Source organism: Alosa alosa, chromosome 13, assembly GCF_017589495.1.
Source record: "Alosa alosa isolate M-15738 ecotype Scorff River chromosome 13, AALO_Geno_1.1, whole genome shotgun sequence".
In the NCBI taxonomy this organism is placed as follows: domain Eukaryota; kingdom Metazoa; phylum Chordata; class Actinopteri; order Clupeiformes; family Clupeidae; genus Alosa; species Alosa alosa.
Genome location: NC_063201.1, coordinates 4,843,974 through 4,856,079, shown reverse-complemented (window position 1 = coordinate 4,856,079; position 12,106 = coordinate 4,843,974). Strand labels below are relative to the sequence as shown.

The 12,106-nt window shown below is 39.9% G+C and overlaps 1 protein-coding gene and 1 long non-coding RNA gene across 4 annotated transcripts; both read left to right on the top strand.

Moving 5' to 3' along the window:
* Positions 1–4,011: 4,011 nt before the first annotated feature.
* LOC125306607 lies at positions 4,012–6,208 on the top strand. The gene is made up of 2 exons (XR_007195577.1): positions 4,012–4,219; positions 6,132–6,208. It is a non-coding gene; the product is annotated as an uncharacterized LOC125306607 (long non-coding RNA).
* A 1,479-nt stretch (positions 6,209–7,687) lies between these two features.
* On the top strand, positions 7,688–10,694 carry pafah1b3. 3 transcript variants are annotated; one of them, XM_048259996.1, is made up of 6 exons: positions 7,688–7,761; positions 8,092–8,173; positions 8,288–8,377; positions 8,516–8,632; positions 8,913–9,035; positions 9,639–10,694. In XM_048259996.1, exons 2-6 carry the CDS (start codon positions 8,096–8,098, stop codon positions 9,906–9,908), a joined length of 678 nt encoding a protein of 225 aa, XP_048115953.1. In that variant the 5' UTR covers positions 7,688–7,761; positions 8,092–8,095; the 3' UTR covers positions 9,909–10,694. The 3 variants fall into 3 exon arrangements, with proteins under 3 accessions (XP_048115953.1, XP_048115952.1, XP_048115954.1); XM_048259995.1 differs by having other exon boundaries at positions 8,071–8,173; XM_048259997.1 differs by lacking the exon at positions 7,688–7,761 and adding an exon at positions 7,774–7,901.
* The last annotated feature ends 1,412 nt before the right edge of the window (positions 10,695–12,106 follow it).

The following is a 12,106-nucleotide window of genomic DNA, read 5'->3' as shown; positions in this document are numbered from 1 at the left end:
CCAAACGGACCCGCCGCGGAGGTAAGGTTTTAATCGCGGATGCGGAGTGGATGCAGTGCGGAGTCACGGCGGGTCCGCGATTCGCCTTCGTAGCGGATCCGTTCCTGAGAGCATCTGGACTCCGATACGGGTCCGTTTCGCGGGTCCGTTCCGGAAGGCGTCATACCTTCGCCGCGGAGTCCTTTTGCTGTGTGGGTTAGGCCTACTATCCATTTCCACAATTTCACAGACGGAAACTCACTTCTCTCCGCGGTCAGACAGCTCAAATGGCAAAATTTGATAACCCTGGGAGGGAAGGGGGAGGGCTGAGAGATGTCATAGGACTAGCCCAATGTCCGTCAAGAAAATCAACCAATGGGCCGCGTTTCGTGTCTCAAATACCGTCGCGGTGAATATTTTTATTATTATTATAAAATCATGACAGCCCCGGCCCAAAAATGTGCGTCGGCCCACCGTACGCCCGATGGCCAGTCCATGCCTGTTAACACTGGATTTGGCATGTCTGCTTGCCTCCATACTAGAGCTTGATAATGTGCTCTTCTAATATGCCACTGAGCAATATCACTCTACAAAACATAGTGGCTCTGGCATAGTGTTATCACGATACCAAAATTATGACTTCGATACAATACCTGCCATAAATATCTTGATACTCGATACTGAAACGATATCCAAATCCTAAAATATCTGGAAAAGAAAGGACGCAGGCCTCCTCCAAGTGTTAAGTTATTTGTGTTGAATTTGGTGCACTTTTGGTCAATTCCGGGTTTTAAACTTCTAAACTTCCTACATTATTGTGTGTGATTAAGTCCTTTATTGTTTGTTAAAGCTAATTTATATTGTGTGATGTTTTGGCAATAAATTACCTTTAAATAGCCAAAGTAGGCTAGATCAAGGTCAGTGCTCAAATTACTGCATGCAAATCACTTAATGTTATGCAGAAGAGCCTAATCTTTAGGCCATCTGATGTAGGCTACCCTAGGCCTTCCTGTGTTTATGGGATTTCTTTGACGGTTGCTAATGGAAAAAAAGTGAAGATAGTCTTCTTTGCTCCCAGCGTAATTTAATAAGTACGTTTCAACCACTCTTTGGGTCTTAATCAGATAGGCCTACACCTTTATTACATTACATTTGGCTGACGCATTATAAACCAAAGCGACTAACAACATGGTCACAGTTAAGTTTTAAAGCAATTCTCTTAACAATGTTAGGACAATTTAAAAACGGTAGAGTACAGTAAGAATAAGTGCATCAGTGAGTGCTGTTTTTAAACAGTTGAGTGTCAGTTCAAGACGGGTGGTAAGTGCTAGCATCAGCAAGACTTGTTGTAAGTGGTGTTATGAGAGGAGATGTTCTCTAAAGAGCTGGGTCTTCAGGAGTTTTTTGAAAATGGAGAGGGATGATCCTGCCCTTGTAGGAACTGGCAGTGTGTTCCACCAATGAGGAACAACAGATGAGAAAAGTTTGGATTGGCCTGAGCGTATCTGTTGCAATATCTGTGTGCATTCCTACATTAGGTCTATTTCTTTGATAGTCAACATCATTTGCTACCACATAACAAATACCAAATAACAATACAAAAGTTTCTTACAAACTTTCCTGCATACTTCTTAAATGTGCTGCAGTCAGATGGGTGTCCTAAAGACATAACTAGATCTTGAGCATCTATTACCAGTGTTGAATGAGCAGTTTTTGCAGTGATCACTACTGGACATTCCACATTGCTAGACAGCACTTGAGTGAGGATAGACTTATTTCCACTTCACAAATAACCATCGCTATCTGCAATAGCTACAGTACAGGGACATTAATCAGTTTATAGCTTAGGATTTGTCCTAGGTCCACTTCTCGTTCAGCATCATTTGCAGTAATGATGCCCCATACAAAAATGTGATATATAGCAATATATGAACATATATGTCAAATAACAGGGACTTATAATTTTACTTATATGGACATATATGCGATTCAAATATTTATGTCAAACATATATTCAAAGCTATATGTCCATACATGCACACAAAATATTTTAATTTCCCATATAAGATGCTATATATCTTCATATACTAGATTCAATTATTTGTTTTCCAAATATATGGAGAAGTTTATGTGTGAATATGTGACAGACTTATATGTAGTCTCCATATATGGTGGCATACATATCCATACACTAGATTCCACTACTTATTTTCTAAATATATGGAGAACTTTACGTGTGAATATGTGGCAGACATATTTGTAGTCTCCATATATGGTGGCATACAAATCCATACACTAGATTCCATTAGCCTACTTATTTTCCAAATGGAGAACTTAGTGTGAATATATTTGTTTATGTCTTGGCGTCACAGGTATGGTGTCGACTATGCTGCTCGGCATCTTTTGCCTTATGTGTCAATGTTTTGTGTGGAGCGTTTGGGTTGCACCATGTGCATACTAAAATGTGTGAGGCCAAAGCTACTTTAAATATAACGGATGCGTATCTTGATATGCGCATGCGCACACAACAATACCCATCTCCCACCATTGACTGACTTTTGAACACCAACCACAGTGACTTCTATGAAGGTATATTGGGTGCAAAAGTGGCGAGCACATTTAACTGCAGATTTTGCATGTGCACACTAAAGTCATAAATGTGGAACAGTAAAGTTGAAGTTGTACATATTTTTTTTATATCTTGTTAACACAAAATAGGGGCTACCGGTTCACAAATCCTTTTTACAGGTACACAAATCCTATCCTGTGAGTCACAACTTTCAAGAGTCACGCACTCGACACTTTTGCTCCAATCGTTGCAGTGCAGTTGGTGCGAAACACATTTGCACATCCGTGTTTCATAATCTGAGAACATGCACAACATTCGTGCATTTGTAAACCCAAATGTGAATTAATGCATCCGAAGTTGTGCATCTGAGAAATAATTTCTCATTAATAAAATTCTACAGATCGCTTTGATTTTCTTGCACGACTACAAGTCAGTTGATACAAGTGCTCGAATCTGCTTCTACGAGTGACGATACTTTTGCTCCTGGCTAGGTGATATAATAGGAGCAAAAAGATTTGTATGTGTGCACGTCGAGCGAATCGATCGAGAAAACAAGGTGGCCGGATCTGGATCGTGCTCAGACTACCATTGCCTGCTCATAAGGTAAGTAACATGATAATAATATGAAGAAAGTTATCTTGTTTGTTGGTTTACATTATCATGACAGCTATGTTTAGCTTAGTTTACCTGCTTGCTAAATCCTCCAGTGCCAGATCAAGGTAGCTATCGCTAGATAAATAACTAGTTTAGAAGTACAGAAATATAACACTGCCCGTCCAAAATCGTTGTTAGGACACGTTCTGCAATTTTCGAACAGCTGATCTTGCGTGAAGACTATTGGATAGTGCTAAGCAGCAATTGTTTGCTGTGCAGACATTATGAATAATAAGGTCGTAAAACTTAACACCGCACACCACAACATTTTTTTCCTCGCTTTGTGCAAAGAAAAACTAAATCGTGTGTCCTTCATTGATAAGGAAATACTGAGGTTACTTACTTTATGAGCAGGCAATGGTAGTCTGAGCGCGATCCAGGATCCAGATCCGGCCGCCTTGTTTTCTCGATCGATTCGCTCGACGTGCACACATACAAATCTTTTTGCTCCTATTATATCACCTAGCCAGGAGCAAAAGTATCGTCACTCGTAGAAGCAGATTCGAGCACTTGTATCAATTGACTTGTAGTCGTGCAAGAAAATCAAAGCGATCTGTAGAATTTTATTAATGAGAAATTATTTCACAGATGCACAACTTCGGATGCATTAGTTCACATTTGGGTTTACAAATGCACGAATGTTGTGCATGTTCTCAGATTATGAAACACAGATGTGCAAATGTGTTTCGCACTAACTGGCGCTGCAACGCATTGGAGCAAAAGTGTCGAAAAGGACTCTTGAAAGTTGTGACTCACAGGATAGGATTTGTGTACCTGTAAAAGGATGTGTGAACCCGTGAGTCCCTATTTTGTGTTAACAAGATATAAAAAATATGTACAACTTCAACTTTACTGTTCCACATTTATGACTTTAGTGTGCACATGCAAAATCTGCAGTTAAATGTGCTCGCCACTTTTGCACCCAATATACCTTCATAGACTTCAACTGTCACTTTTCTGTCCTGTCATGCATCTGACTTTGTAAGCTGTACAAACTCTGCTGTCATCATATCCAAGGTAAGAAGGCCTTTAGTAAACGGGAATTAGTTAGAAAAATATTGTTTTTATAATGTAATGTTAACCAAATCCGTTTGTTAACAGTCTAACCATCATGTTAGAATTAGCTAATGTTAATGTTATCAATTAGCTATCGATAACGTTAGCGAGCTAATATTGCTAACGTTAGCGATGTTAGCTATTAATGTTAACTTTTCCATTAACTAACTTTACCATTATGTGGAATATCTAGAATGATAGTTAACATCATATCCAACAACAAGCCTGTCTGAGATGTCGTTATGAATATAAGTTTGAGTTTGAATGAAATATCAGGTGTAGGTAAGTTAGCTAACCTAGCTATAACTTAGGCTACATTTAAAGTGGCTGCTAATAACCATGCAGGCTAACGTGAACGTTAGTAGGCTTAAATGGATCTTTAGGGCCTGTCCACACGGAGACGCTTTTTAGGTTAAACGCAGAGGTTTTGCTTCGTCTTGGCCGAGCGTCCAAACGAATCCTGTAAACGCACTGCCCGAAACTGCATTTTTCTGAAACCTGGTCCCAGAGTGGAGAAATCTGAAACCGTGAGTCCGCTTTGAGTTCGCTTTTAGACAGCCAAACCGCACATCCTGCTTGCATATCGATGATGTCATCGCCACACCTCAGCTGCCCTGGACTTGCACTTATAGTATTGCCTAACAATACTAGTTTTCATACATGACATTACCTACGATTACACTCCGTTAAGATAAATATCACAACTGATGCTGTGCAGCGCCGATAGCTTATGACTTGGTGGACTGTTTTTCCCGGTGTTTTTTTTATGCATTCTAGCTACTGTCAGTGACGCGAGAGAACTTAAGTTATTAGGAAAGTGCGGTGTAAGTTTAGGCTACATTAATTTGTGCGTAGTGCCAGTGTCATTCATTTATTTTACATGTGTTACAACATATATACATGCATTCACAGTCGAGTGAAATCAGATATAAGCATACAAAGACGCTTAGAACTCACATTAAGCCGATGGTAGCACACTGAATGCGAATGCACGATTTGATGCAGGCAAAAGTATTGACTGTTACTAACGAAGGTTTTATAGCAATATTATAAATGTGGCGACAGAATAGCCTAGAACTTGGGTAAGCCTTGCGTTTAGTAGCCTAATTGCGGTGATAGCCAAAACTAATGTGAATCACGGACTATCCTACAACCAAAGAAAGTAAAGGTGATTAGTAGGCCTACCTGCGTTAGCCAAATAAAGGACGGGACTGCACCCTTCACAAACCGTAAAATAAAGTTTATTAGTTTTACAGTTGACTACAGTTTATTAGTTTTACAGTTGACTGAGTTCACCATCAGTCCACACAAACAATTCTGGTTTCCTTGCACTAGCCATTTCGCCGTAGCCTATTCTGTCTGTTTTTAAAGCGCACGTTTTGCAAGTTTTGGTGAATTTCTGTAAAGACACAGTGCCACCTATAGGTCTGGGGTATGAAGTAACGTGTTAAATCGTGTTGAGATGGATCCGTTTGGACGCAAATATTCTTGATACGGTTCCAGGGAAGACGGAGGAAAAAAAGATCGGTTTGGTACGTGTGGACTAGGCCTTAGTTTGTGAAGGGTAGTGTTAAGCCATCCTTACAACAGAAGACTTTGACAAGATTTGGGGAAGATTCTTGAAAGCTTGAATGGGGGGCATTAGTTAAAAGACTCCAATCTTTCAAGAATCTTTCCCAAATCTTGTCAAAGTATTCTGATGTATGGATCATTAGGCTACATGTTCTTCATCTCATAGCCCTTATTTAAGCTTACTTGTGCCAAGGCGCAGGTTTATTAAAGATGCATGTGAAGGTAGTAGTGCTTCAGTGATGGTCTTTTCATGTTCTGTGTGTTTTACAGCATATTAATCTTCTCTGTTCCCTGTTTGCAGGTGGTGATTTGTGAGGACTGCTGCCCTGAGAACACTGAGTGCATTCTGCCAAATCAATGTGTGCCACTTCCATACAGGGAAAAAAAGTTTCTACCTGGAGAGTTTACTCACTGTTTGTGTGGGAAAAAATAAACTTTAATAAAAGGTTAAACAAATATTTTGTGTGTTTTCTTTGGAACATCAACAATGTTATATTTCTGAAATATACATATATTGTGACATTTCTATAAATGTGACATAGCAGAACATTACATATATTTTGCAATATATTTACCTAATATGAGTGCAAATATGTGTCCATAGACATATATTTGCAATATATTGGTATCCCTAGTATGCGTACAAATACATAACTTATCATATATTAACATATATGCAACTGACATATATTTGTAATATATTTGTATATCTGGGAAAATATATGTGACATATATAAAAACGGCCAATGTTGCTATATGTTGAAATATATTTGACATGTATGTGTATATATGTGACTTATATGTGTGAGTCATACATAGACATACATAATATATGTACTTTACATATATTGCCATATATCACATTTTTGTATGGGGCACTGGAGAATGTTTCTTTTTGTTGCACTATAAAGGATATCTTGTCTAAATTTTGCAATAATGCAATCTCCATAGCACTGTTCAGCAACCCTCAAACAGGCACACTACCATTTTTTTGCATGGCTGGAATTTGAATGATAGGAAAGAGCACCAGTGAGATGTTTTAACTAGGCAAGCAGTCGCCTTTACAGTAAAAGAAAAATACAGTGTAAATCCTCTGTAAAGACTGACAACTGTTCATAATAATTAGTGACAAAGTACTTTCTACAGAAAAACGAGCAGTCACCTACTGAATTAATTTCATACTGAATTTTAGTTATTATTTCAATTTATATTTTAATTTTAGCTTATTTTCATTTGCTACTTTAGGGTCATTGGGGTCATTCCTGTCCTGTCCTACAACATATCTGATACATAAAGAGTATATTAATGCCTTATTTTTTTGCAATTCCTATGCTATCTGATGGCAAAACCAAAAAGTATGTGAATTATGCTAATTAGCAAGCTCAAAACTAAAACTCCCTCTATATCGTGATTTTTCTAGTAGCCTAGGGGTGTACCTATACCTTGCCAAAAATCACTATTGAGACTTAGTCCCCCCAGATGACACCGATGGCCCAAATTTGGGGCCCTGGCTCATGGACTATGGAAAATACCATCACTTTTAGGTTCAGCATGTTTGAGAGAAATTGTAGCTGTAAAATCTTTTGGTTGGTAATCTTCCTCATCTCTCCTGTGATTTGTAGGAGTATCAGCAAGCCAGCGCATCTCTTCCGCACTCATGATAAACGGAAGAGTCCATTACGAGGCAGTTCCATTGTACAGTGTAATCAAATTTTACTTCTTAGGATGGCTATAAATACAGAAATATACTATTAAGTCGGTAAAATCTTAGCTTATTCTATTTCTACGTTAAAATTAAGTTTATGTTTGTGTTTTAGTTCTAGTGCTGGCTGTTGCATTCTTATACAACCACCTATCGTAAAGAAATGGTGACATCCAGGAATTAAATTTGTTGCAGTCAACTTGGAGGAAGCATCCTGTCCCACTCAAAGGTTTGGCATATCGTTTTGATTGAGATTTTATCTTCATCATAATACAACGAATTGATCATCGCAGGCAGTTGTTGTCGAACAGATACGAGCTATGTGAAGAAGCAGCTGCAGGCGTACGTGTGTTGTAACGCCTGAAACAGGGAAGCACGTTTCGAAGCTAACATTATTCTCGCTAACATTAGTGCTATCAGTTTTAGAGCTATTACCACTGTGTATTTCCGTTTTTAGTGTCAAAAGAAAATCTATGTAATTAGTTGCCCATGTGTTCAGAGGTGTATGCTAATAAAAAAATCAACCTTGTATTAAAAGATAACCCATGTCCAATGACAGGGCAATGAGCTCTGATGACAACCCCGCTGCAACTCCCACCCCATGTCAAGATATCCAAGGGGATGGACGCTGGATGTGCATGGTATGTCTCACGGTCACTGTCGCTTTTCACTGACTACACTTTACATGATCATGACACGATGCAACTTTCTTTACTCTGCCCGTTGTAACACAGTTTTTGTCCTCACTTTCATAGCACAACCGCTTCGTGTCAGACAGCAAAGGGAAGGAGCCTGATGTTCTCTTTGTGGGAGACTCCCTTGTACAGCTCTTGCATGAATTTGAGGTGATTACATTAGATGCCACATAATGCCACGCGCCTCTGTAGGGTGGCACTGTTAGATCGCAGGCACAGAATGTATACTATCTTCCTGTATTCAAATGTGTTATCTCAAATGGACTCACTTTTCTGAATTGTTGTTAGATCTGGAGGAAACTGTTTTCCCCACTCCATGCCTTAAATTTTGGAATTGGTGGGGATGCTACACAACATGTACTGTGGAGACTCGGCAATGGTGAACTGGATCATATCAGTCCAAAGGTAGGCGTTAGCATAATGATCTGCTGTGTGTATCGTGTTACTTACTGAATTTCATACTGTGAAGCCAATTAATGTTGTGGCGTTTGATTCTTGGCAAAGAGGTTGTTAATATTTGACCTCATCGGCTATCCTGTTGTAAAATAATCTCCAACATTAGAAAATCATTTCCTGTTTATCTGTTGTGACGGCCTGTCATGGCTCATGACACTGTATATCTATACAATGTTGGTTGGCAATTCCTAACATTCCCTCATCATTTCACTCCCTTAATGTCCTTTAGGTTGTGGTATTATGGGTAGGGACAAATAATCATGGTAACAGCCCACATCAGATCTGTGATGGCATCATGGAAATTGTGAAGTTGATCAACCAGAAACTCCCTCATGCTCATACTCTTGTGCTGGTGAGTATTCTGTTTGCACTGTCTCCATCCTACCAAGCTGAAGACATATGTAAGGGATAAGGCGGGGATCACATTAGCCAGCGGCAAGTGGCAGGTTTCCTATTGTTCTCTATGGTTCGGCAGCAGAACGGTGGCAACGCTGGCGTAACACTGGCGTTGAACAAGCTGAGCGTTGAACTTGGTTCAACTTTCAAAAGCGCAACACGAGCGTATTCAATTGACAAAACGTTTGTGTTGCTTAGGAACGAGATAAAACGTATTATGGTCTGAGCGCTGCGTTACGTTTGCCGCTGCCACTGGCTGATGTGATCCCCGCCTAATGGATGCTAAGGCGTTCAGGTATCAAAAGGTTAATGCACGTTTGAGGTGGTAATGTGGCCACTGCGCAAAGCAGAGATATGGAGGTATGGAGGGTGTGTAATATCATGCTTAAGGCAAACCTCTGGGAGAAGATACAAAACATGTTAGTTTAATTTGGGAGTTGGCACTAGAGGTACAGTATTATTATCTTTACTCTGAGAAGAGAGGAGTATGTGTACAGGTAGAAGTTTCACCTCTCCAAGTCCATGTTGTTCTCGTGATTTGAACCTCTGTGCCCAACAGGGCTTGCTGCCCCGTGGCAAGAACCCTAACCCACTGCGGGAGCGCAACGCCGAGGTGAACGAGCTGGTGCAGGCTGAGGTGGCCGCCCTCCCGCACGCCTCCTTCCTGAACGTGGACCCCGGCTTTGTGCACTCCGACGGCACCATCTGGCACCAGGACCTGTACGACTACCTGCACCTGACGCCACCAGCCTACCAGAAGGTGTGCGAACCTCTCCATGATCGCATCAAGGCCCTGCTGGACCAGCCGGCCGAAAACCAGGTGTCCTGAGCAGCAGCCCACCTTCACCTGCTCACCTGGTTGCAAATGCAAGCTCTAACATGCCCTTATGACCCCCTTATACCCTCTAATAGCTGTGCCTACTAAAGCTTACTTGAGGTCTGTAATGTCATGTTATCTGTTCAAAAACTAGATAGAATTATTCAGGCTGCATACTGTGTAAAATTGTCTCAGTGAATTTATTTTGTTGCTTGATGAAATCCTACACTGCATTTGCTGTTGCAGTCTAAGGCCTAAAACCAGCTGTCATATCAGTATGTATCAGCACCTTGTGGATTTTAGGCCAATGAGCCATGCCATTTGTGAATACATAACTCATTTGGCTCGCACCACAAATGTGGCTATTATTTGTCAGGAACATGTCACCATGTGTCTCACCAAAGGCATCCACCCTGTCCTAGTGAGCTGAAGGCCTGCTCATAAATCAAATGGTTAGATTTGAACTGACTGGACTCAGACTAACAGACACCTAATGACCTTGTCTCTGACTTCCCAAATCTTTTAGTTCCTGAGGACTGTTAAACAATCCTTAAAGGGACTCTGCCTCACTGGAAGCTTGCTTTTGACACAGCACCAAATCCTTTAAAGCACATAAGCTATCTCGCACACCAGAGAGGTTGTTTGCAGCCACACAATGATGGTGATGTTGTGAATATGCTTTTGCTTTGCTGGCATTCGCTGGTTTTGTTTGGACCAAGTTGTTTTGTTTTTGTTACTGTTTTGTTGTCATTTTTCAACTGTATCATTGCTGAACTCAATACAATATACAAAAAACAACTCTTGCCACTGACTCAATACAATATACAAAAAACAACTCTTCACTGCAACCCCAAATATTCACTGCTAGTTCACATGACCTTAGTCTCAGGAGCCTGTACAAGAGTAGTTTAGGAAGAGAACAGCTTAAAGTACAGTAGGTCAGCTATTTACACCGATGATCTTTTGATGGTTTATTCTAATTGCTTGCATACAACCCTGTCTGAGCCAGTTAGAATCCACAGTTGCATGTATTTGCATCACTTACTGCTCTTTTAAGATCTTTGTGTATCTGACTTTGTCAGGGAACATGCCCACATTGCTACCATGGTGAAGGGACATCCCAGTCCTGCATTGGCATAAAGGTAAACATTGGCAAAATATAAGGACAATGGCAATCAGAGATTGAGATAGAGTAAAAAAACATGAAGACAGGAGCCTGAAAGTATGTAGATGTTTACAGATATTTTCACTGATAATGTAGCAATGAAATACGCTAATGAATGTCACCACTGACCAACGGAAGGGTCAAATAGTGTAGGTGACATTAATGTAGAAACATTGTGAAACAACTAAGGAGTGAAAATAGCTATACAAACTTGATTTATAGTCTGAAGAAGTGCTCAGTTACCCCTGAGATTATTTTATAGGAAAACAAAAGTTATTTATCTACCTGTTCATGAAAAATGATCCTGAGAACAATAACGATGATTCCCAGAAGACGTCGCCTGATGCAAATCTGAAACACTCGACTGGAGGACTAAGAGGATGAGTGGACATGCTCTGTTCACACCGGTATTTAGCAGGACATCAAAAACAGTAATGCTGACTTCTTCCCAAGACAGATTGCTGGCAACAAAGCTTCCTAAGCTTTTTACATGCAGCAAAGATGACATTAAGATGATCCACGGCAAAATAAGACAGGATATGCAGGCGAGCAGCCGTCATGCCAAGTCTTGACAAACGTGAAGGTCTGGTGATATTTAATGCCAGGTCAAAGGCAGACCTCTATCTGGACCACACAGACACTCTTTCAGTAACTAAATGTGTAAGATTCTTTATTCATTTTGAATACACTAAGACACGCATTATGTACTCATAAATATACAATATATCTCATTCAATAAAGTTCAAGTTTTATTGTCCTGTATTCATAAATAAACATTTATCAGTAATGAAAATGATTGAGCTCAAGATTAAAAAGTAGAATTTAGAGAAGGTATATTAATTTCTAATACAGTAATTTCCTGTGTAGTAGCCACATTGTGTATAAACAGCAGGACAGTGTTTTATGCAAGTTAAAAAAACAAAACTGTATTAATACCATATTAATTGCCCCCGTGTATTAACCTCACTGAAGAAATTTTGCAAAATGAATGTATAAACCGCGGCTAATAGTTGGGAAATTATGGTAGACAATACGGTACATAATA

What these genes read in the sequence shown, in the direction of transcription:
- pafah1b3 (XM_048259995.1), top strand. Translation starts at nt 8,078, where the DNA reads ATGTCCAATGACAGGGCAATGAGCTCTGATGACAACCCCGCTGCAACT. An exon ending in TGGATCATATCAGTCCAAAG is followed by an intron (nt 8,633 to 8,912) that starts GTAGGCGTTAGC and finishes AATGTCCTTTAG; the next exon opens with GTTGTGGTATTATGGGTAGG. An exon ending in ATGCTCATACTCTTGTGCTG is followed by an intron (nt 9,036 to 9,638) that starts GTGAGTATTCTG and finishes TGTGCCCAACAG; the next exon opens with GGCTTGCTGCCCCGTGGCAA.